General features: G+C 31.7%; 3 protein-coding genes across 3 annotated transcripts; 2 read left to right on the top strand and 1 right to left on the bottom strand.

Annotated features, from left to right (window-relative positions):
- The first annotated feature begins 2788 nt into the window (after positions 1–2788).
- Positions 2789–4549, top strand: LOC149495447 (uncharacterized). Its single transcript, XM_089723168.1, has 3 exons — positions 2789–3166; positions 3265–3423; positions 4199–4549. The coding sequence occupies exons 1-3, from the start codon at positions 2992–2994 to the stop codon at positions 4336–4338; spliced, it is 474 nt and encodes a 157-aa protein (XP_089579294.1). The 5' UTR covers positions 2789–2991; the 3' UTR covers positions 4339–4549.
- Positions 4550–10500: 5951 nt separating this feature from the next.
- LOC105650768 (zinc finger protein ZAT10) lies at positions 10501–11584 on the bottom strand. The gene has a single exon (XM_012237718.4). It carries the CDS (start codon positions 11351–11353, stop codon positions 10622–10624), a length of 732 nt encoding a protein of 243 aa, XP_012093108.1. The 5' UTR covers positions 11354–11584; the 3' UTR covers positions 10501–10621.
- A 7577-nt stretch (positions 11585–19161) lies between these two features.
- On the top strand, positions 19162–24701 carry CLPR1 (CLP protease proteolytic subunit 1). Its single transcript, XM_012237719.4, has 9 exons — positions 19162–19527; positions 21433–21548; positions 21695–21898; positions 21995–22099; positions 22259–22321; positions 22969–23080; positions 23977–24038; positions 24123–24305; positions 24393–24701. The coding sequence occupies exons 1-9, from the start codon at positions 19299–19301 to the stop codon at positions 24474–24476; spliced, it is 1158 nt and encodes a 385-aa protein (XP_012093109.1). The 5' UTR covers positions 19162–19298; the 3' UTR covers positions 24477–24701.
- The last annotated feature ends 174 nt before the right edge of the window (positions 24702–24875 follow it).

The following is a 24875-nucleotide window of genomic DNA, read 5'->3' as shown; positions in this document are numbered from 1 at the left end:
CATGCTGATTTGTGGTTTTATATGCATATACATACCTTATTAAGGTACTTAAAAAACATAGCGATTAAGGTCTTATTGTAAACTCTAATCCACGGTAGGGGTGTAAATGAGCGAGCCGGCTCGTGAGTTATTAGAATTCAGCTTGAAAAAAGTTCGAAAAAGTTTGGCTCGAATCGAGCCCAAGCTCGAACTAACTTGTTTACTAAATAAGCCGAGCTCAATCTAATGATGTTCAGCTCGAAAGTTCGTCCAACCTTATTGAGCCTTGTCGAGCTTTTACATATATATATATATAATATTTATTTTGGATTTACTCGAGCCTCGAATCTCAATTGGAGCCCGAACTCAAAATTTTTTGAGTTGAACTCGTATCTCAAATCGAACTCGAGCCTAAAATTATCGGGTCCTTGATTTTTAAGCTGAGCTAAATCCTATCAAGTCAAGTTTCGAGCCTAATAGGTTCGACCTCGATTCGGTTAGTATATACCCCTGATCCCCATATTTTAAAATTATAATTGAAATGCAAAAAATTACTTTTAATATGGACGGAAGGAACATTTTCTTCTTCATTTACAAGAACAAAAGTTTGATTTCTTAAGGAACACTTTATTTCTTTTCATACTACAGCACCAAATTTTAATCTAGATACTTGTAAGAACTAAACATTGTTTGATCATTTATTATAATTGTGAGCATTTTGATTTGAGTTTGAAGGCACTAATCTTTCCAACAAGAGGAAATCCCTAATATTTAGGACAATCATCTTTATATCTATTGACCATATTTTAGCGTCCCTAACTATGCCAGACTGGAGCAAATAATAGGAGACAATGTAATATTCAGGCTCCAATTATCAACCTTAAGTACAAGATTTTGTAGTGATTAGAGGTACCTAATTAATTCGCAACAACTACCTTACTACTTTATTCCTTTTAGTCTAATCTCACATTTATAACTAACTTTTTTTTTTTTTTAATTTTGTGTGTTGCATAATGTTTTATTTATTCATTATTTATACTCATTTATTTATTTAGTATAATACTTAAATGTGGTTATAATTTTCAACTTATATTGTTTAGAATTTTTTATCAGCAAATTTAATTTATTTTATATGTCGGAAAAAACTTAACTTATCCAAACAACTAACTCAAGTCAATTGTCTTCCTAATACACCTCAACATTGTTTAGATTTTTATAATGTTAAACATGATTTTATATAATTATAAACTAAAAAACCTATCTCTATCTATATAATATTCATATTATAAGTAAATAATGTTATTGTTAAACTAATTTTTGTATGATAAGACGATAATAAAAGTCAAAGGTATTTGGTAAAATAATTGTATATGATAAAATGAATTTTTTTATTAATTATATAATTAGCATCTAAGATTTCATTAAAAAAATAGCATTTGATTATAAAGAATTAACTATTGAAATTGGACTTTAACATTTCATTCATTTTCTTGCAATCAAAAGTGAAATAACGTAAATAAAAATGAAGAATATATATATATATATATATATATATATATATATATTATTGGAAAAACCGTTGGCTTAATTTAGTTTTGATTTAGTTTTTAATAATTTTTTTTCTCCTCCTTTCTGTTTTTTTTTTTTTTTTCCAATTTTAAAAAATATTGATTGCTTACGGAAAAAAATTTAGCAATTCCAATCCTCCAATTATCATTTTTATATATTATAAATTGTAGATTGAATCCAAGTTGTAATTTTCATAAAAAGTAAAAAATATCGAGAATAACAAGATAGGTAGACCCATAAAGGGACAAAGTGCTTCTTTCCAAGTGTTTAAAAGGACTTGGGATTGCTCGAATTCAAAATATCTAGTTAAAAATAGAGAAAATTCTTATCATCTCATGAATTCAAAACATCTAATTAAAAATAGAGAAAATTCTTATCATCTAATCTCACCGCTTAGGGTAAAAGTACTATTAATTTATTATTCTCTCTTTTAAGTAGTAGTAAAGAAGGATTAACTTGCATAAATTAAATATATAACTCCATTTATAAATCAAATCAATAAAAATTGAAATTTTTAAAAATGGTTCCATCTTGATATCATGATCCATAGATAAGGTGTGGATCTCCCCTAGGCAAATGTAATCCATGGTAATAATATTATACATCACATGTTATTACATTATAGTGTATTAGTTAAGTACTACATTGTTCCATAATACTTATCACATGTTCCATAATACATGTCACATTTGAAATTTTACGTCTCCTAAGAAAATCATTAATTTGTTTAAGTTATAATAAATCATTGAGTAAATTAACTATATTGCACTTAATTTAATATTATTATCTCTATTCTATAATACTTGTCACATTTGAGAAAATAGCTTGTTCCAAAATACTTATCACATCTATGGTTTCAAGAAATAATAAATATTTTTTTTTTATATTTACCCTTTGTATATAACTAATAATTATTACTTTAATTTAATAATTTTTTGTAGAATTAATGTTAAATTAAGGGTAATATAGTCAATTTACTTGATAATTTATTGTAATTTAAACACATTTAATGGTTTTTTTTTTAAAGAATGTGAAATTTCAAATGTGACAAGTATTACGAAACAAGAGTAGTAATTCTCAAAAAAAAAACATTAAATTAAAATAATAATAATTATTCATATACAAAAAGATAAATATAAAAAAAATATTTATTACTTCTTGAACCTATAATTTATTTACAAGCAAACTATTTTATGCAAACTATTTTATTGAAATATGCGGAGTATTATATAACATATACCATCGGATTAAAATCCTAATATTAATGTTACTGTAACAGTCTCTGTATCTCTCGCTCCGGGCGACAGGATCAACTGCAGAATCAAACAATCAGATCCTCTCTAATATCTCTCTTTTACCGGTTTTTACTGGTTCTTCCAGTAAAGAACCCTAACTCCAGATTGCGGAAGCGCAAAACTTTATTGGGTTTGAATTTGATATTAGATGGAGGGATTAAGCGTGTCAAACACTAATTTGTTAGTGTACGTCCATCCTTCTCAGAGCAAGAATGTTTCTCGAGCAATACTCAGTGAGCTCAGCTCCTTGCTTTTCAGGTTTGTTCCTTTGCTTTTCAGTTGTGTTGTGCCTTGTTTTGCTCGTCGTTTGAAGAAGCAGAGCAGTGTATGCATCTAGTAATGCTGTTAAAAGATTGAAAATTGGAAACACAATCATATCAATTTTAATAATAAACTACTATTACCAGTTCTATCTTTTGAGTTTCACCTGCTGAAAATAATGAGTGTTTGGACGCTATAGCTTTTACCCTGTTATACTCACATAAACATTCAAGAATTCTCTGTGGAGTTCACCCCGGTTTTGGTGTGAGTCTAAAAACTAATCTGTTAGTTTTCTCTCCAAAGCCAAATATGCTTTTAGGTACTTTTGGCTATGCTTCTTTGTGTTACCCTATTTATCAGTAGTTTCCAATACAGATTGAATTCTATAATCAAATCATCGATGTTGCAGTGAAAACAATATTGTACGATAGAAACCTTAAATCTGCAAACGATCTTATTTCTTTTGATAGAAACATTGAATTATACCATATACACAAGGGAACACCTTGCTAGGCATGGCCCCCAAAAACTACATCTTTTTTTTATTTTTTTCATATATGTAGCATACAGAAGATTTTGTTTAATAAAAGGGCATTACAGATATTTTATATTTGTTTGGGTTTCGTTTAGTATTACCTGAATGAAGATTCTTTTCTTGATAAGTTTGTTTTTCATCTTTAGCTTGTAGCTCAATTATTTTTTCTATTGGAAATCAACCATTAATGAGATCTCCTAGTTTACTTGTGTTTACGTTATAATATAATCATTATATAAATAGCTAGTAATTGAACCCCCAATCTGTTCATCTAAGATTCTCCCCTGCATATACATAAGAGCAACTTTTTTTTTGGTGTTGGCGTCTGATTAGCTAGTTGGTGAGGCAATAGCTTACCAAGGCGATGATCAGTAGCTGGTCCGAGAGGATGATCAGCCACACTTGGACTGAGACACGGCCCAGACTCCTACAGGAGGCAGCAGTGGGGAATTTTCCGCAATGGGCGAAAGCCTGACGGAGCAATGCCGCGTGGAGGTAGAAGGCCTACGGGTCTGCTGCAAATATATTGTCCTTAACAATTGTTTTCTGTCACTTCCAGAGGGAAAAGTGGTGAAACTTACTCGAGAATCCATTCATTGTATTGTTCTTGGTTTCTCATCTGGAATTATAATAGATGAAGATATTCGCGATGAATTTGGATATAAAAAGTGTAGGTACTTTGATGTGCTTAAGTGCTGAATGTCTTTGTCTATGCTTGGGAGTTGGTATTTTAAGCTTATGTAAGTAAAGCTCAGAAACGACATGTGATAAAGGTTGGAACTGTGATACGCTTTGTAGTCAAGAGGTGACTTATTATTTTGTTTGTTGTTGTTGTGCACTTCTACATGTGTATGACATGATTTGTATTATTTTGAATAAATTGCCCCCTCTTGAATACTGGATGATATAATCTCTCTATCTGGTGTTCATACTTGTTCATCGTCTTGTACACTAACTTGTATCGGAGTCCTAAAGGAATAAGAAGCTGAACCAGATGGTCATGCTGCGGAAAGCAGAGTGAATTATTCATATGCCTTGAAATGTTCTGATGTTAATATATTATTAATTCCTCAATTCACTGGGGGTGTATCTTATTATTTCTGGGGTTGGGCATCTCACACCATTTGACAAAAAATGGGCTCTGGATCACACTAGCTTAAATGATAAGATCAATATTGCTCGATAAAGATCTTGAATATTTAGATTATATTGATATATCATTGATCTTTAACAGTTTTGATGAGGAAATACTGCACATTTGTGGATCCTTGATTCGAACTCACACTAGAAGCAGTTGGTTGGATGGAGATGTGAAAAATTGTTATAACTGACAGGTTTGGCAACTGAACTTTGTCTCCCTAAAACCTGAACAAAGTTGTTTTTACTTTTGTGGATTTTAAGCTTTTTAGATGTTAAGTTGGTATCTGACATTGTAGTAGTAACAAGAAGGGGAAACAAAGGTGATGGAGAAATTGAAGTGCAAGATCATGGTAATTCAGGCCGGCACATACATTCCTTGAGCAGTGATCATGAAACAAAGAAGTTAAAAGAGGCATAGAAATGCGTAAGATCATTGAAGGCGGTCGCTGGATTTCTGATTCTTTCCTATACGCTTCATTCCTGTTAATTTCAACTTTTCTATTTTATGCTAGTTAGATACATTATGTAATTCCGATTGAATTGAACTAAAATGGTTCAATCCAGTCAGTTTGACCAATGTATGCTCAACTCGATGGATATATATTGGTAAAAGTCACTTTAAGAGCTGAGAGCCATTACACCTATTTGCTCGTAGAGAACAGTTTTCTGCCTTTCATTTTCTATATTTTGAAAAAACGATTTTATTAGAAAATAAAAGATAGAAAAAACGATTCAGTTATATATAATAAATAATGATATTTCAATTAAAAAAAAAAAAAAAAAGAGAGCTTTACTTAACTTTCATAATAAAAAAAGAAACGTTATACAACATGCTTAGAAAATTTTATATGTACTTATAATAATATTTATCATTTTTTTTTTTTTTTTCAAAAATTGATGTAAGATCAAGTGGGCTTATAAAGTTAATCCAACAAATAATACAACTAACAGGCTCATTTCAACTTTTACGGCCCAATCAAAATAACCAAACGATCCCTGCAGTGGCAGCAACTTTTTTGGATGATAGCAACATTTATGGAATTATAAAAAGAAAGGGAAATTAAAAAAAATAAATAAATTAAATAAAATCTTAATGTTTACCTATTTTTGAAATTACAAGTAATCCTCTAGCTTTCCTTTATTTAACCCAAAATTCTTGGCAGTGATAGCAACATTGTCTTGCAGTCTAGTTCAGTAAGGGCACACAAAATTGGGTAAAAGCACAATCAAAAACTACGAGCGCACACAAAACATATGAATCTTGATTTTGGATGAACAGAAAAGCCCATTGTATTAATTAAGCAGACACATAATTAATTAATTAATTAATTAATGTTGCAAATAAAGTAAAGCCACATTGGGAAGCAACCCAATAACTAATTACCTAATAACTAATTTTTAGGCCATTTTCCTGTACTTGTGGTCGTTTTCTGTTACTTATAACATTAGCCACCCAAAATGGAATGTCTACTGCCTTCATTGCATTCACGGAATTGCATCAAATACACAAACGGATATAAAAAAATATAACTACGTGATTCCTTTTTTTTTAATATTATTATTATTATTTAGGGCTAGGTCAATTAATTATATAATTTTTATATCTGAATTAAGAAAATTGGTGTTATAAAAACAAAAAGTTGAAACTTAGCATATTATAACTTGTTAATCCCTAAAAGAAGAGATGATTAAGGAACATCTAATTAGGTCTAACCTCCCCACACGCAAAGAACTTGTTGTTTTCTTATAATTAAGCATCAAAAGCTAAGAATCTCTCTTCCTTTTAAACTTGCATTCAAAGTTTTAACAAGTGTCCAATTAATAACTAATTGGGTATATTCTCCTTCGTACAAGCAAATGGAAGTCCTACATTCCTAATAAGAAAGGGCATATTCCCTTCATTCCCGTTTAATTATCTTCTATCACATTTAATTTATTATGCTAAACATCCTATTTCAAATTAGTTATTTAATTCCTAAGTTTTGTTAAATTGTTTATTTGTTCCTACAAAGTGAGTTAATAATAACTTTATAACCTAAGTACTAATTAAAGAATTGCCTTAATCAATAGATAAAGAGGAGCAATTTTGTAAGTAAAAGATTAAAAATAGTTATTATATCCATTAATAATCATGTTAAACAAACATGTTGAGTTTAAAGCCGAAATACTTGTTATGCCTAATATATATTAATTGAAATTTAATTAATAAGAGAAAATTTTAAATTTTAATTAATAAATAAAATGTTTTAAATTTCAAAACATTTTTACTTCAAGTATCAAACTCAAAATGTTTTAAGTTGAACTCAAGGCTCAAATCGAGTTCTAACTCTAAAATTTCTAGATTTGTTGAGTTTTGAACCAAACTACAATTGAGTTTCGAGTTTGGCAGATTTGCATTTGTCTCGGCTCATTTACACATCTATCGTCGCAACTGTATTATGAATCCTATCCCTACAAAGCCTTACTCTACCAAAACAATTGGGAGAAGAGTCAGTCACTAAAACACATAGTATATAGTTCTAATCTGAGCTTAGTTAATTTCATGTTATGTTTTTATTAAATTATTCAATTTTACAAGCCTGTGAACTAATATTATATATAATATAGTCAAATTTAAGAAAATTAAGAAGAGTCTATGAAATTAATAATGTAATAGCAAGGCTGCATTTGAGAGATCAATAGACAGCAATAGCACCGCAAAGCATTGTAATTGGACCACTAGCTACAAGTTTAGGTAATAAAAAATAGTATATAAATGAAATGACAGTTTGTAACTAACGTAGGGCACAGAAAGTGTAGGACAAGTTGAATCAATCCAAGTTGGCCAAATTGAATATTTCAATGCACTCATTATATGAACATTTCATGGAACCCAACCCAACCCAATTTCACAGTTCACATACCGCGTAAAACCCAAGAAAAAAGAAAGAAAATATTATTTTATTACAAAGTAAACGCCAGCCAACTTAAATATTATACAAAACAATCACATGTCTTGATTCTTGTACGTGTTATGCATACTATTTCTACTTGTTTCTTTAATTAGATCGATTTTGCCATTTTGGATCCTAAGTATATATATTAGCTTCTTAATTATTTGGCACGTCCCACTGTGATTGTCTTTTCTTTATTCCAATAAGAAAAAAATATATATATGATATACTTTTTTTTTATGGTTTGGAATGTAGGTATATATAGCGACATCTAAATGATTAATAAAGATGAAGTGCCTAGCTACTTATAGAAAAAGGAATAAAAAGTTGCATGCAAATTACAAGAATACCAAAAGAGGGTTCAATTACAAGAACCACGTTCTTGAAATTAAGATGAAGAAATCAAGAAAAGAAGCTGTGTGGATTAGAATGATTAAGGTTGGTATTATAACTAATACAAAGTGTCCTAAGCCACGCAAAATGTGTTACATAATGATGGGAACATGTGCAATAAAGGGGAGATCCACATGGGAGATGAGATTACCCAAAACATAGGTTGGCTTTCTTGTTTGTAAACACCACTAAACACTGCCACTACCACCTTCACCTCCACCTCCTCCACTTTCCACTGCCTGCTGTTCTTGCGCTGTTCACGCGGCTATGACTAATGACTTTCTTTACCACCTCTTTGGAATTTTCGGACACATTAATTATTTGAATTTTCAATTATAATATTAAAATGACTTGACTCATCACATTACGTTACTTTGATTTGCATATTACCCTTATAATTTTTGTTAACAACTTATTTTAGGTTTGGTTTAGTATTATCCTAGTAAAATAGCGGTTGAAATGTGATATATGTTACTCTTATTAATTAGTTCAGCAATTAGATAAATTATTGATTATATATGTAATAATTTATGGTTAAATAATAGTTATAATTACCTTAATTTAGTGATAAATTATTGAACCGTCAATTTTTAAGAGTTATTTTTCCATTTTAAATGTCATTTTTTTTGAAATTCAAGAAATATTATTATGTTTTTTTTATTTATTGAAAGATTCGATGGGTCGAAATAACACTGCGGGTTATACAATAAGGGAAAGCCTTTCGTCAAACTCAAGAGATGCGTGAAAACACTTCTGGTCGATAGGATTTAAATTCGAAACCTCTTATTTCTCACATAAGTGAGAAAACTAACCAGACCACACTTGATTATTCAAAATAAATAAATAAATAAATATTATATTTTTACTTGTTATCCCTGCTTATTGAATCTAATTGTAATTCTACTGCAACCCTTTTTATAATTTCCTTCTCTTAAAACCTAAAAACGCTCTTTTCCTCTTTTATAGGTGGCCATTGGTGGTCACCCTTTTTCCTTTTTTTTGTTTGCTTTTTTTTAAAAATAATTCTCAAATTTGTATCTTTCGATACAGATTTAAATTATTGTTACCTATATCTCGAGATTTTATTTTCAGATCTATTTCCAAGTTATTATTATCATCATTATGGTGATTTTGTCTTAGGTAGTTTGTTATTTGGACAATTATATAGAAACAAATGCAGATATCCTCTCTAATAAAATGAAGAAATTTAAAAGTGATTAGATCAGATTTGTAGAAAACCATGAAGTTAAATAGGGCCATAAATAACATTAAAATTGAGCAAGCAATTGTCTATGGCGCAAGTATTATGTTCTGTCAACCAAGTTGAGTAAGTATTATACTTTGTCAATTCGATCATATACTTGAAATCAAAATTATATTTTTTTTATTCTGAATAAATGGTTTATTATTCGACTTCCTATACAAAAATATAAAAACATATAAATCTATATCTCATATATCATACATTTGTCTCTTGATGAAAATTTTAATTTAATTTCTTCTTAAAAAAAGTATAATTTTACTCTGTTAATTCACTTTTACAAAAAGATATAGCGTTAGAATATTAGTAAAATAGTATTGACCAGTAATAAAAAAAAATATTGAGGTAATTTAAAATGAAAATTTAATAAAATTAAGATAAAATTAATCATTTTCTTAAGTTAACGATTTGAGTAAAAGAGCATCAGTTTTTATCTAGTGATACAAAACGATAAAAACTTATAGAGATTTAGGTTTCTAGATGCAAAACAAAAATAGAAAAGAAGATCTGAAATGAAATATTATCCTCTCAGAATATTGTAAAAGCCAGTCTGAGTAAAAACAAATTTGCCAAACAAAGTTTATTTTAACTTGTATGAAAAAGAAAGAAAGATGGTTATCGCGTTATGCATTAAAGGCGTGTTGGAGACTTCAACCATGACCAGACCACGTAAAACAACGTTTGGGGTCTGTATATTTTCGTTAATTAATTTTTTTAAAAATATTTTTTATAATTTATCATTGTTTGAAAGTTCAAAAACAATATATCAATAGAAAATATCTTTCTCTTTAAAAAAAATTAAATAATTTTTTAAAAAAATACTTTTCATTTTCGAAAAAATAAAACATTTTTCAAATATTAACAAATCTTATAAATTTATATTTTTTAATTTATTAATCACTGATCACCATAAAAATTTTAATATTTTTAACAAATTTTTATTATAACCAAACAATAAAAAATAAGTCTGAAGGAAAATTATTTTTAATAAATATTTTTCAATAAGTTATTTTCTTATAAGTTATTTTATAGAAACAAATGAAAACTAAATGCTCAACGATGAGAAGATCAAATCCAACCATATCTAATAACATAAAATAATTAAATTATCATATCATTAAAGATAAGAACAAATTTAATGAATGAATTAAATGAATAATAGTAATTATTAAAAAAATCACAGACAATGAACAGATTTCTTTTCTGTACAAAACCCAAAAATAAAAATAAAAATCAATCTGCAAACTACATAATTCTAATCTTGCAAAGGAACTTTCATTTCAGTTTTTTCTTGTTTAAGCAACAAAGACAATCTTGGTTTCTTTCCAGGCAAAGGGCTCTCCACTTCTTGCTCTCTGTTGCCTGGCCATAACTCCGGCAAAGCTGGCAAGTTCAAGTCAAATTCAAAACCGCCGCGGCTTTGACTTTGACTTTGGCTGGCGCCACCTTCCGATGAGGTTACAGCACTGCTGCTATGGTTGTGGCCACCAACAGGTCCTTCATAGTGCCGGCGCTTGTGGCCACCTAAGGCTTGACCGGTGGGGAAGGTCTTATGACAGATAGAACACTCGTGGGTTCTACCTGTAGTTGCAGCGATGGCAGCTGTGGTCGTGACGGTAGAGGTTGAATGATTGTCGTTGGCGGCGGCGGCGGCGGCGGCGGCGGAATCAGAGGAGGATTTTTTATGGCTGGCTTTGTGTCCACCAAGAGCTTGATAAGAAGGGAAAGCTTTGTTGCAAACAGTACACTTGTAAGAGAGATTCAAAGCTGGCGGTTGCGGTGGCGGTGGAGATGTAGATGCGATTTCTTCAGCTGTGGGACTGGTGGAGCCACCGCGAGCAAGCATAATAAGGCAAAGAGCGAGATACTCCTCTTCGGTAGGAGGAGATTCACCACGAGGCCTCTTGGAGCGTTTTCTTTTGGTCCAAGTATCCTCATAATTGAAAGGAGTGGCTGTGGTGGGTGAATTCAGCGCTTCAAGAGCCATAATTCTTGATTCTTGAATTATCAAGAGATAACTTATGTACGTATGTGAGAAAGGAGAGCGAAAAAAGGCAAGAATCGATTTCTTGATTCTTGAGAAGCTTGTGCAAAAGAACAAAACCAAGAATGGATTTTCTTGATTGTTGAAGAAGATAAAAGATTTGTTTGATTTCTAAAGATGGGTAAAAGGGAAAAGTCTTTAGAGAGTAAAGAAAGTTGTGGGAGTGGAGAGTGGGAGAAGGGTTTATATATAGAGAGGGTGGGGGTGGAGTGGGAGAGTTGGTGGAGGGAGTGAAGTCGGTCAACTAAGAAATAGAGAGAGAGAGAGAGAGAGAGAGACGGTGTGGGTGTGGAGACTGAGCTTTTTGGAGGACTAAGTCCAAGTCAAAACAATGGTACGCCTGCGTTTTTAACCAACAAATTGGTGGTGAGGAATAGCAGTAGTAGTAAATAGGAGGGAGGGGTTTGTTTTATTGGGCAAGTTAAAGTGTTTTGGACGTGTGGAGCACGCTTTCAGTTTTTGGGTCAGCAATGAGGGAGATTGTGTTTTAATTATTGGATAATCATGTCATTCTTTTGGTTTTGCACATTAAGTAATTCAGCTGTTGGGGTATCTTGCAAGATTGTTTCATTTACTTAGCTTGCTATGCTCCCGCTCTCTTTTTTTCTTTTTTTTTTTTTTAATAAATAAATATATATTTGTGGGCATTTTCTTCCTGAAAATGGAAATTATCATGAAATGATGAGTTTTTCATTTTAAATTATTGAAAATTCTGTGTTTTTTAAGTATCAGAAAAAAGATACTTAAAATCAAAGTTATTACTCAAATTAGACATACATTTACGCAAATTAAATATATTAATTATATATAGTCTAGTTTGTCACTTTATTTTTTATAAAAAATATAATTGAGAGGTCTTGATTTCGAATTTTTTCGACTACAAGAGTTTTTATAAATTTAATGATTCTAAGATAAAATTACCTTTATATATTGTACTATAATATTATTTAAATTTTTCAATAAATAAAAAAATTATATATGTCGCAGAATTCATAGATAAATGCATTGAAATTTCTCAATAGCAACTCGACATTTAACCAAATATCAATTTTTATTATTAAAATATTTAAACAATTAGTCAGTTGATTTTTTAAAATAATATTCAAAAATATGAGATATAGCCACCATTTAAGAAAATTCCATTTTTTTCATATTCGAAAAAGATAATAATGCAATTCAAGGAATAATAATAATAATAATAATGTAGTATTGTAGCAATAATATTCCTGGTTAAAAGTACAATTCAACTTGCCAATTAAGATTTCACTTAAATTCTAATTTTATTTAAACATCAAAAACTTGTTTAATATTTTCTAGTAGCAGCCAGTCTTTCTCTAGAAGCAACATCCTCTACTTCCCAGTTAGTTCTCAAGTTTTTTAGTTGACCTCTTAAACATTGCACTCGTACACGCGCTTATACTGTTGCGTGGGGAATATGATTACAAGTATTCGGTTTGCTAATTGTTTACCTTTTTTAACTTTGCTTTTGTGTGAGCTTTTGAACTTTATATACTTGGATTTGTTAGTTTCTTGTTGGTTGTCTGTCTAGAAAGAAAGACAGCTCAGCTCAGCCCGCTCAGGAACATCCCTTTCTTTGCCACGTGTCCTGTGCTAATCTCATGGTTACTATCGTTGTTTTCTAGAAATTCCGTGCTACTTCCTTGCTCTGAAAATACCTACTTGCCCCTTAAGTTTCATAGAATTGGTAATGAAATAATAAATTAATTTAATTATGTTTAAAAAATAATCAATACATAAATTAATTTATGACTTTTCTTGTGTATAATTAAATTTTGATCTTATGATATAACGTATAGTGTATTGAATAATCGTATGTCTGTGAATGTAATTCTAATAAGAATACTAACTGAATATTATATTATAATTTAGTTTTTTTAATATTTGTTATATTTGACATATAATGATTATAATAAAGTGTGTTTATACCTAATTTTAACTTTTTATAGGTGAAAATATAAAAATTATTATTAAATATTATTTGGGGTAAATGCCAACCTTATTTATGGGCATAAAAAAATGAATATAACGTGTATTGTAGAATTAAACAAAAAGACCGTATACGCCAGAAGGGGTATTTATGGCATACAAGAATTATAGTTAGCCAGTACAGTCTTCAGTAGCGAGAGAGGACGGCTGTAGCTTCACGCCTTCACCGACGCGCAACTGTCAAGACATACGGCACGCAACGAGCTGTTCTTATCAAGGAAAGCCACGTGGCACATCCTTTTGGCTGCTTTCACATGGTAAAGATAACCGACAATCAATTGGATAACAACCACATCAAAGCCGTCCATTTGCTAGGAATCTCCTACAAAATGCCACGTGGATATTGCTGATGCTGTATTTTGCCACGTAATCCTTTTTACAGTTGAACATCCCCTTGCTCTTGACATGTAGTGGCTCTAAAGGCATTAAAACCTCAACCCATTAAAGAAAAAATGAAAATTTTTTATTATTATATTTTAATTAAAAGACTAATTAAAGAGTGATGGTTTAGTGTAATAAGGTAGGTTTAAGCACATGTGTAGATGTGGAGCAGTTTGAGTTTGAGATGACTTGACAAAGAGGAAGCTTGTTGAGTGATGCTAATGGTATTTAGGCCTAAAGGAAGATGGAGCAATTCTATTCAATTCAAACTCTTTCAATCCTTTACTTGGAAAGGAATGCTATTTAATTTATTAATTTGTGATTGTAATTAGTGAATTGGTAATTGTTCCTTATTTTATTGATTAGTGAATTGGTTAACCTTAAAAAAAAAAGAGAGAGAGAGAGAGGAAAAATAATAATAAAAAAAAACTACGGGCTAGCGTCATGGAATTCCCCACTGTGGGCTAGTGTATGGGTAGTAATTAATTAGTTGTTAAATAAATTTAATATTATGGATAACCTATTGATTCGAATAATAAACGATTTCAATTTCTGTAAAGGTGAAAAAAATAAATTAGATTTTTGAAAAACGCATTGAAGTACAGTAAAATTTTACATTTTATTGCTTGAAAAAATAGATTGATAAATAAATAAAATCAATATTAGTAATTTCTTTTGACATATTAAATATTTTTTTCTAAAAAAAAAGGGGATTGCAGAGGTTTAAATTCCTAAAGAAAAAAAATCCTAATTTCTTACATTATAAAATAAAAAAAAAAGTTTTTCAACAAGAAGTCAATTTAATAAAAAAATATTAGTGGTTTCTTATTAATACTTTCCAAGGTTTTTCTAATCAACACCAAATAATGGATTTGTAAAAACAAAATAGGAAGGATGTTTTTGATAATTCATCTTTGTAGAAGACTGTGAGAAAATTAAGGAAGAATAAGCTCTACTACTATAGAAGAGACTTATGTAGTTATGTTTAAGCTCAAAATCTAGATATTTAAGTTTGAGAAGCTAATAGATTATAATAAAGTATTGAAATGTTTGTACAAATAATATGGAATAAAATTAAATTGATTTTTTAGGAAAAATTTTCAATCAGGTAGTGGTCTGGTTAGGAGTGGGAGGTCTTGAGTTCGAGTCCTTTTAACTACAGTTGTTTTTACCAATTTGGTAAGCCAAGGGGAGGATATTCCTGCAGTGTTATTTTTGCGCTTAAAAACCTCGAATGAATTGAAAAAAAAAATTTTAAAATTAAAAAAAAAAAGAAAAGAAAATAAGAGCATTGGTTTTGATAATTTTAAATAATTTGATGACAACACACACTTGAGTTTTGCAGGATTAAAGTTTATGAACGTGAGACATGATTTGCATTTAGTTAATAAAATATTAATTATTCAATTCTCTAGTAATAGCGTGCCATGAGAGTGTACTGTACAAATGTAGAATGAGTGTTATCTTATGACGTGTGACGCATCACTCTATTCATTTTCTTTTTAAATTCTTATATATAGCTTTTTTATTATTAATCTTGCAAGTAAAATTTTGTTAGGAATATACCGTTGATTTTTACTAATCAACGGCTTGTTTTTTCACTCATATTTTTAAAGGTTCTTAGTCAGACTAGATATATATATATATACACATGCATGCACCGTTTTGTTTTTAGAAGAACCAACGTTTTTTTCATTGAATATGAGTATAAATGAGTTGCATTTAGTTATCTTCTCCACGATATCTTCCCATACAATTTTTAATGAAATAGATATGAATTTTAATTAGGTAAGGGCTCCAATAAATAAGTCAACTTGTTGTTTGTAAGAATAATAAAGTAGAAATCTAAATAAATGTGTCTCTCCCTCTTTTTCTGAAAACATAAAATCTCTTTTTTCTTGTTTTACAGGCGTCCTTCGATGAGCTTTCATCGATAGTCACTCCTTTTCTTTTTCTGTTTGATTTTTTTGCAAATAATCTTCAGATTTACAGATCTAATGAGTTATTGCGCTATTTATTGGGTTTTATTGTTGGCCATATATTGTATTCAGATCTAGTTATGAGTTATTGTATCATCATTAGCGTATTTTATTATTTGGATAGTTATGCAAAAAGAAATGCAGATCTCTTCTCCAATAGAATGAAGAAATGGATAGTTATGTAAAAAGACCATGGAGTCGAACAGTAGTCATAAATAGCCATTAAGTGGAGCAAGCGATTGCCTATGACATAAATATAATACTTTGTCAACTCGATCAGATACTTCAAATCAATATTGTATTTTTTTTAATTTTTATATAAGTGGTTTATTATTAGGCTTCCTATACAAAAACATAGAAACATATTGATTTGTATCCGATATCTGTATACAGTTTCAAATTAATGAAATTCTAGTTTGCTTTTTCTAATATATATATATATATATATATATAAAACCAAACATTAAACCTATAGTGTTTTTCTCTCCCTCTTTCCTTTCACGATTTTGTTCTTTTGACCGTTAGCGGGTACCTGAGTACATTCGGTTTAATCAAATCAAACTAAATTGATTTGGTTCAAACCAAATATATTTTTATGACAACCGATTAAATACAATTGAAATTGGTTCAGTACTGAAAAGTCTAGATCTATCTAGACCGATTCAGGTTTGATTCACTTATTTTGCTAGATTAAGGTAATATAAATAAATTTAATAATTATAGTACTAAAATGAAAAGGAAGCTTGATTACGTGGAAAGATAGATTTTGTTTTTTAGAGCAAATGGGAAGATAGATTTAAGCGAAAAGAACATACGAGTTGTTGAAGTCATGGCTCACATAATCAAATTTGAACTGCAAGAAGACCAGAATTTTAGGTCACTATTGAATTTCTTCCCCCGTGTGGTTGTCAAATTTTCTTCTTCCTTCTTTTGATACAATTTTCTTGGAAACCAGTTGGAACTTTCAGGAATTATGTGGAAGAAACTAGATATAAACCCATTTCAATATTGCCCTTTTAGGACTTGAAATTCAATTAATGTCAACTGGTAACTGGTTGTTTTGAATTTTCCTCCTGTTGTTTTTTACAATTTCAATCAATTGTCTAGCAATTTCACCTTTTTTTCTTCTTTTTATTATCATTTTAATCATATGATGAGATGGCATCTAAACTATGTGTCTGATCTGATCTTTTTTTTTTTATTATTTTTTACCAAATACTTTGTGTTATAAATATAACAAGTCAGTCCATAATCAAAGGGAAAATTCAAATTGTATTTTACTGTTTGTATAAATAAACCACATGTGAATTTTGCGACATCGTTGACTGTTGATTGCGGACCTGACTGTAAAAGGCGAACGTCAAAAGGCCGTAGCAATCGCAAAGCCACGTCATTTTGTTTGCAATAGCGGCGGTGCCATGTCAAATCCACGTACGATAGGTGGATTGGAACTTGGAACATATACATGGCCCAAGACTGCACAAAAGCCCAAAGTTCCGAAGGTTGGGCCCAAAAGGATTTCATGGATAATCTGTCAACATTGGGTTCTTGGGCCATTTGGGTTTACAGGAAACCCGATCCATGAAAGTGAATCCTTTTGAATCAGAAATATACGGTTCAAATGTAGGAAGAGAAACAATCAATTAATGGGTTCACAGATTGAGGGCTTGGATTTTTTAGAAACATTTTCACTTGTGCCCAAGATGACCACCATCAGATTGTGGCTTGCCTTGGCATCCATCGAACATTGGCATTTACATCAATTAGATGTAAATAATGTCTTTCTACATGGAGATTTAACTGAAGAAGTACATATGACACCTCCTCTTGTTCAAAAGTTCTCGTTTCATTTATTTGAATTGTTCAAAAAATAACTTCAAACGAAACCATCAACGATAAACGACCACAAATAGCGTATTCATTGTTGCCACTGCCACAGCCATCACTGCTAGCACAAGAGCACCATCATCATAACCAACCACCATCGCGGAAGTATGTTTTTGAAAACACAGAGTGATGATTCCAGTACTTCAAACCCATCATCAACCAACCACCATATCAAAGTTTGGATTAAGGGTAACATATACAAAGCAATGGTCTACAGTAAACAAAATTATATATGCATTAATCTTTTGGCATCTGTAGGAAAAGAAAACAATGTCAAACCAAGTACAAGATTTTGCCCAAAGACAAGCATGTAACATCAATGCATGAAACTAGTCTTCATCCATTCCTGCAGGTGCATCTCTCTTTGGACCACTAGTTGGTTTTGCCATTAGAATCTACAGAATACAAATGAAGAAAAATTCTAATAAAAAGTTTGAATTCAAATGAGAAGTAACAAAATTAACCAATCAAATATCATATTTGGGGCGTTTCTAGACGTTCTCTCGATCCTGTTTGAAGTGTTTTCTTTGAGTTCATGACTTGTTTTCTCTTTCTTTGTCGTCGCCTTTTATGGTTACTATGCAGTAAACTCGTTGTTGCTTTATGCTTTGCTCAACCTTGTTGCTTCCGTAAGGCAAACGGAAAGTTGCAATGTAGTCTAGTTCGTGCAACATGCTAGCTCTTTTTGTGTCACCCGTTATGTTTTAACGACATTTTCTTTTTGAAACACCCAATCTCAAAATTAAGAATCAATCTGAAAAATCAACACCCATCTCAAAAATAAACAACTGTAATCCTAAACACCTTCAATTTTTAAATGCACAATCTCAAAATCAACAACCATGCAGCTAATGATCCAAGTCAGGTTTTGCAGAAGAAGAGAGACGGTGAAGAAGATGAGAGAATCTCTCAGAGTTCAATTTGTGATCTAGAGAAACAAACTTGATATGATTGCTGTTGTGACGGTGGTGGAGATTGAGAAATGGCTGGTGATAGAGATGAAAAGGAGGAGGAGGAGGAGGAGGAGGAGAGGTCTTGAAGCTATCCGATTAGCTGCTTAAGCATTTTGGTCAATACTTATTATTAGATGGTAGTTTAGTCTTTTCATTGATATTTAATGGAAAAAAGAGTTAATTTCAGATAAACTGACCATTTACTAAAATAAAAGAAAATTTCAGAAACTAAATACTTAATATATTTTGCATATTAAGACGAATTAATTAACATTTTATAAAACGAAGAAATAATTATTTTTGTTTAATTAATTAAAGTTGTAACTCACTCACAACTGGATTGTATGATTTATGTTCTTAGCTCGGAATATCTTGAGATGATTTTTCTTTTATTTATCTTTTCATTTTAAATGAACAAATTAATAAATAGAAATCTTTCCGTTATATATACAGTTTTTTAATTAATAATTTAAAAAACTAAAATTGAATTCCTCCATTATATATTGTATGTTTTTCTAATAATATACCTGTATGGATTTGACATCACAAGAAGACAAAACTAAACCTGGAAAATTCACAAATGCACAAAAACCTCAAGCTTCGCTATCGTTACTCTCCCATACGATAGTCAGGTAATTGAAGAGAGTGTATTTCCATTGAGACCAGAAATCAATCATTGCCATGGCAACCTCTCTCCTATCGCAACTCTCAGCCCCAACGCCAGAGCTAGCGAGTCCCTCTTCTGGGCTCCCAAAATCCTCTTTCCTCCCCAATACAAAGCTCTTCTTCTTAACCAATTCAAGAAAACAGAGACTTTTTCAACAGAGATGCTTCAGAGCCCCTTCTGCATCTGGGAAATCTCTCAACCACATACCCAATCAGTTCAGACAAGAGAATCTCAAGGATGGATGTAAGTCTCTCTTTATCTATCCATCTCTATGATTTTTTAGTAGTTTATCGTTTGCTTCTTTGATTTTTGGTTGTCGGTGTGATTTTAGTTTCCTCAGTAGGTGCTAGTTTTTGGGGTTTACTCTTTCCCCATTATTCTTGGGCTGTTGTCTGTTGTCAGTGGAAAAGAGAAGACTTTTGGGTATTGGGTCCTTTGTATTTTAGCTTCATGGGTCGTTTCCTAGCATTTATCTATTAAGTCTTGGACATTAGAGTAAAAAAGGTTGATAATTTTTATTTTTTAACCTGTGGGTTTTAGAAATTTAAGGGAAAGGTGTGCTCAGCAGGTTAGGCATCTTAGGATTACACTGTTGTCATGCCATAGTTCTGTTCTAATCATATGGTGTAATTTATAGTTATCTGCCATTTGAATGTACTGAAGCGATATACTGCCAATAACTAAAGGTTTTTGAGTGGAGGATTGGTCATTTCTAGATGTTTGTTATGACAATATGATTGGCAGCTATGGCAGTGAAAATCATATTGTATGGGCGACCTTATATTTGGAGGTTAGTACAATCAAGGCCTTTTTCTTTTGCGATAATAGGGAGGAGAATATAACATAAAATGTCTTGTGAAACTGCAGTTAGTATTCAGGCATGGCACTAGAACAAGATTTTCGGTAGCATAGTCCTGCAATAATATTTTGAAGTTAGATGCAAATCATTTTGAACCACGAGTTTCTGTAACTTTTGGCAGCTTGGTTGAGAAATTGTGTTAGGTTTTCAAAAGTAAGTTGAATGTCAATAGGAGCATCAAAAAATGCTTCAGAATATCTTTGAATCTCCTTAATAAGTTCAAGATGATACTGCTGAATGATAATAACTGTAAAGTGTTGTTAGAATCGTACAATTTGTATCGAATCTAATGGAAAATGATATGAATCTTAGTGTAGAATCGGAAAGAAGCCTGAATCGGTGATGAATTGGTCGAATCGGCAGCGAATCATACGAATCGCAATGAATTGGTCGATTCACACGATTCAGAAATCAATTGGAAAAAAAAGCAAAATAAAAGAGAAACTGCTCTATGCGTTGTCTAATCTATGTTTTTTTACTGAGAAACAAGTAGAAAATAGAAGAGAGAACATATACGAAGAGAGGAGGAGAAAGAGAAAGAAAATAGAGCCATAAAAATAATTAAACAGAGAGAATTTGAACATATATTACTAGAGGAGAAATGACTAATTTTTCCATATATGCATAGTAGACTATTTGTAGTGCACTTTAATCACTGTCACGTCACAAGGAAACAAAATAAGTCCAAACTAATTCACACAATTACTATTATATTCTCTGCAATTACAACCAGGTATTGACATATTATATGTCATTCAATTCAATTTTATTTTATGACTTGCATTTGGATTTTTAATATTTTTTGAATAAAATTAATAATTTTTAATTGAACGATTGAATCTTTCGATTCTTGATTCGATTCTCGATTTGACAACTATGGTGTAAATATCAGGAGAACCATTGACATTTACAAAGAGGTAGTAACTACTAAGCTGTAAAATGCACAAAATTCAAATTATATAGTCATGATGATGGATTGAACATGAAAACTTTATTCAGTTGGTGCTGTGTACCCTTGTGTGTTTTCTCTTTGCTTGTTTCTTGTCAAACTAGAGTACATTATCTTTGTCTTTTTACAAGGTTATAGGGTTGGCCTTTGAAGAGATGAGGTAATTAGTTGTCGTTTTCTATGAATACATAGTATATGGCCTTTCCTTTATGACTTCTGACAGCTCCTATCATTATAGTGTGACTAATTCCTTAGAGCACTGAATTTTGTTTTTAATTCTTACAATAGAGGAGATAATTCAACTTCTAATTATCCTTTTTCACTGTACTCATATCTGCAGTGATGGAAAATTACAAGAACGTACCGCGTCATCTTTATGGTCTCACACCTTCACAGCTAGACATGTTCATGACTGAAGATAATCCAGTTCGTCGACAGTCAGAAAGTGTTACAGAGGTTTTCTTTCATTTTTTTTATCAGACTGGTGTTGATTTAATAATAAGCAATTGTGTATTATTAGTCCTTTTGGGAGTTGAACTTCTTCTATAACTTATCCTCTTCTGACAAACCATATGTTCTTGGTTTTTGACAACTCTTGACAGGAAAGTATCTCATCTAGAAGTAACTATTTGGAACATGGGGGAATGTACAGTGTATCAGGCATGATGGATAGGGGTCCTGCAAAATATAGCATGAGCGTAAGCATGTACCGCGGAGGAGGCAGAGGATATGGGAGACCGAGAAGTGCTCCCCCTGATTTGCCTTCTTTGCTCTTAGATGCTCGGATATGTTATCTGGGAATGCCAGTGAGTTGCAGCACTTCATCTCATTACAAATTCTCATTAGTGGGTTAAATTTTCACATTACTTATATCATCATGATTTCATGTCCGATTCCTGCAGATTGTACCAGCTGTCACCGAGCTTCTGGTTGCTCAGTTCATGTATTTGGATTATGATGACTCTTCAAAGCCTATATATCTATACATAAACTCATCTGGGACACAGGTAAGGAACTCCTTTTCCTTCCTTTTTCCTCCTATTGAAACACTTGTTTTGCTCTCTGGATCTGATGTTGACTAACATTCTAAACCATGACCAAGTGACTTTCACTTTCTGACATGTATTTACTTGTCTTTGTTAATTTGGTTTCCTTGTGCAATTTAGAATGAGAAGATGGAGACTGTTGGTTCTGAAACAGAGGCATATGCCATTGCTGACGCTATGAATGTAAGTATTACTATCTGTATCTCATAATTGTGTTTATATTCTATCGATGAATAACATTATTAATCAAGATAAATTGGATCTATTAGGTAAGGAAATTTCTTCTCTAATAACACTTTGGGCCTTGGTTTTTTGCTGTATATTGCACGAAGGTTACTAGCAGATTCATTTTTGTTTATATTATATCTTGAAACAATGGTCTTTTGCATGTGTAATTTGTGTGTAGGGCTCCAAAAGAGCTGAGCCAAACCAAGCCGAAGTACTGTTGACCTTGAGCTTGGCTCAACAAAAGTATATTTGGGCTCGAGCTTGATCAGAGCTTGAAAAATCAAGCTTCCAGCTTAGCTTGTTTACGACTAACAGTTAAAAAAAAAAATTCGCCTTTTTTTTTGGCTCTTATAATCCTTTAATCAAACTAATTAATTTATTATCCTTTAATCAACCTCTTATCATCCATTCAATTAGCTTATCGAACAAGATCAAATGAGCTTTTTTCAAGCTAAGCCTTGCAGCAGAAGCGCAGCTTAGCTCATTTACAGCCCTATTTTTGTGTTGTTATACATATGGTTTTCAATTAGTTTGCCGTCCTTCAATCAACTTCTTAATTTGCTTGAAACTAATTGTGTGTTGCCTTTCCTATTTGCTTGAAGTACTGTAAATCAACTGTCTACACTGTGAATTGTGGCATGGCATATGGTCAAGCAGCAATGCTCCTATCTCTAGGAGCCAAGGGTTTCCGTGCTTTACAGCCAAACTCATCTAGTATGTTCCAACTTCTCTTTAATGTTTAACCTATTCTTATGGGTTCTTTTGGACAGTATATTTTGCAACTTGGATATAGTTACAGCAGTAATATAATTTTCTCATCTTCTGTTTGCTGGTTAACAAAAGTATAATCTTTAGGAAAGCATGTGGGAATAATTGAATAACATGACATCGTTAGGTTGTGCAATGAGTTCTGTGTTTGCACTGCCTGTCTGCCTGAGATACAGAATTTTTGAAATATTATATCCCTGGCTAATTTAATTATTTTCTTTTTCATTAGCACTTCCATTTAACCCCCCACCATCAAGCCTATACTTCTTTCTATCTGTCTTTGTTTTTTAATTAATTAGTTTATGTATTATTGCTTCTGGTTTGACCACAAAATTGTTTAATCTTCATGATGATCAATGGTTTGGTATGGTAAGCAGAACTTGCAAACATTGATAGATTTTCCTGCAGATTTAGAACTGTTTTCAAAAGACCAAAGAATCAGTAATCTTCACTCAAATTGATCTTTTATTCTGCATCTTTATTTCTTCTACCCCTTATACATTACGTGGTGAAATGGTGGGCAACTAGACATATCTCAGTCCAACCTATATGCATTTGGGCATGTCTCATTTTGTTTTCCTTCTTTTGATTCAAATAACATGTCCTACCCTTTTGAAGCCTGAACTAAGTCTAACTTTCCGGTGGAATATATGTTCATAGCTCCTGTTGAAGAAACTGTATGATTTGTACTTGCACTTTTGCTCTGAAAAAAAAAAACTACCCATTCAGCTTGTTGATTTCTTGTACATGCTGTAAGTCCATCATTTTGGCATAGATTCAAAATTTAGAGTTATGAGTATCACACAATTTATGACTTCTAACAAGGTCATTTTCAATTTCAGCAAAGTTGTATCTGCCTAAAGTCAACAAATCAAGTGGAGCTGTGATAGATATGTGGATTAAGGTGCTCTGTCCGTCTCTCTCTCTCCTCTCTTGCTCTGTGTTTCTGCCTCTTTAACAAACTCTTTTTTACGAACTCTTACATCAGGCAAAGGAACTTGATGCAAATACCGAGTATTTCATTGAACTATTAGCTAAGGGAACTGGAAAGTCAAAGGAAGAAATTACTAAAGATGTTCAGCGACCTAAATATCTGAAAGCACAAGAAGCTATAGACTATGGTCTTGCAGACAAGATAGTTGACTCGAGTGATGATGCTTTTGAGAAACGGGTAATATTATCATTACATCTGGCTTATGTTTTCACTTGCATTGCATGAACCAAAATGTAGCACAATAATGAACTTTTGAGCTTTCAGGATTATGATGCATTGCTTGCCCAATCAAAAGCCATGAGGGCAGGAGCGGCTGGTCCAAGAGCAGCTCCTTCAGGGTTCAGGTAATTACAGAGCAGCATAGAATGTTAATTTGAAGGGGAAATATAAAGGAAGTCTACGCAGTTGATGGTGGAGCTAGTTACTGTGACTTGATAGACCTCAGTTAGCGTACATGTCTTCAATTGCTGTATGCAAAATACGTATCTTGACCGAAGGGCTATGTAAAATTTACATGTGTAGCAAACGGTTGCTCTTTCATAATGCATACTGTGATCCTTATATTTCCTGATACCTATTAGAATTTTTTGCTACTTTTTTTCTTTTGGCATTGCCCATACTCAAAATTTTTTTTTCTTGGGGGAAAATGGAAGCATTGGTGTGAATGGAGGACCAACTTACGCCCTATGCATTTGCTTCTGATATGGTGATTTTTTTTTATTCTTTTTTGTTATTTTTCGTTGGAGG

The sequence above is a fragment of the Jatropha curcas genome, chromosome 6 (genome assembly GCF_041381405.1).
Source record: "Jatropha curcas cultivar XTBG-Jc1 chromosome 6, XTBG_Jcur_1.0, whole genome shotgun sequence".
Taxonomy (NCBI): Eukaryota; Viridiplantae; Streptophyta; class Magnoliopsida; order Malpighiales; family Euphorbiaceae; genus Jatropha; species Jatropha curcas.
This window is presented reverse-complemented; position numbering and strand designations above follow the sequence as displayed.

Coding starts and splice junctions, on each gene's coding strand:
- LOC149495447 (XM_089723168.1), top strand. CDS start 2,992: ATGGAGGGATTAAGCGTGTCAAACACTAATTTGTTAGTGTACGTCCAT. Junction 3,167..3,264: donor TCGTTTGAAGAAGCAGAGCA/GTGTATGCATCT, acceptor CTATCTTTTGAG/TTTCACCTGCTGAAAATAAT. Junction 3,424..4,198: donor AAAGCCAAATATGCTTTTAG/GTACTTTTGGCT, acceptor TGTCACTTCCAG/AGGGAAAAGTGGTGAAACTT.
- LOC105650768 (XM_012237718.4), bottom strand. CDS start 11,353: ATGGCTCTTGAAGCGCTGAATTCACCCACCACAGCCACTCCTTTCAAT.
- CLPR1 (XM_012237719.4), top strand. CDS start 19,299: ATGGCAACCTCTCTCCTATCGCAACTCTCAGCCCCAACGCCAGAGCTA. Junction 21,899..21,994: donor TATGTTATCTGGGAATGCCA/GTGAGTTGCAGC, acceptor CGATTCCTGCAG/ATTGTACCAGCTGTCACCGA. Junction 24,306..24,392: donor ATGATGCTTTTGAGAAACGG/GTAATATTATCA, acceptor TTGAGCTTTCAG/GATTATGATGCATTGCTTGC.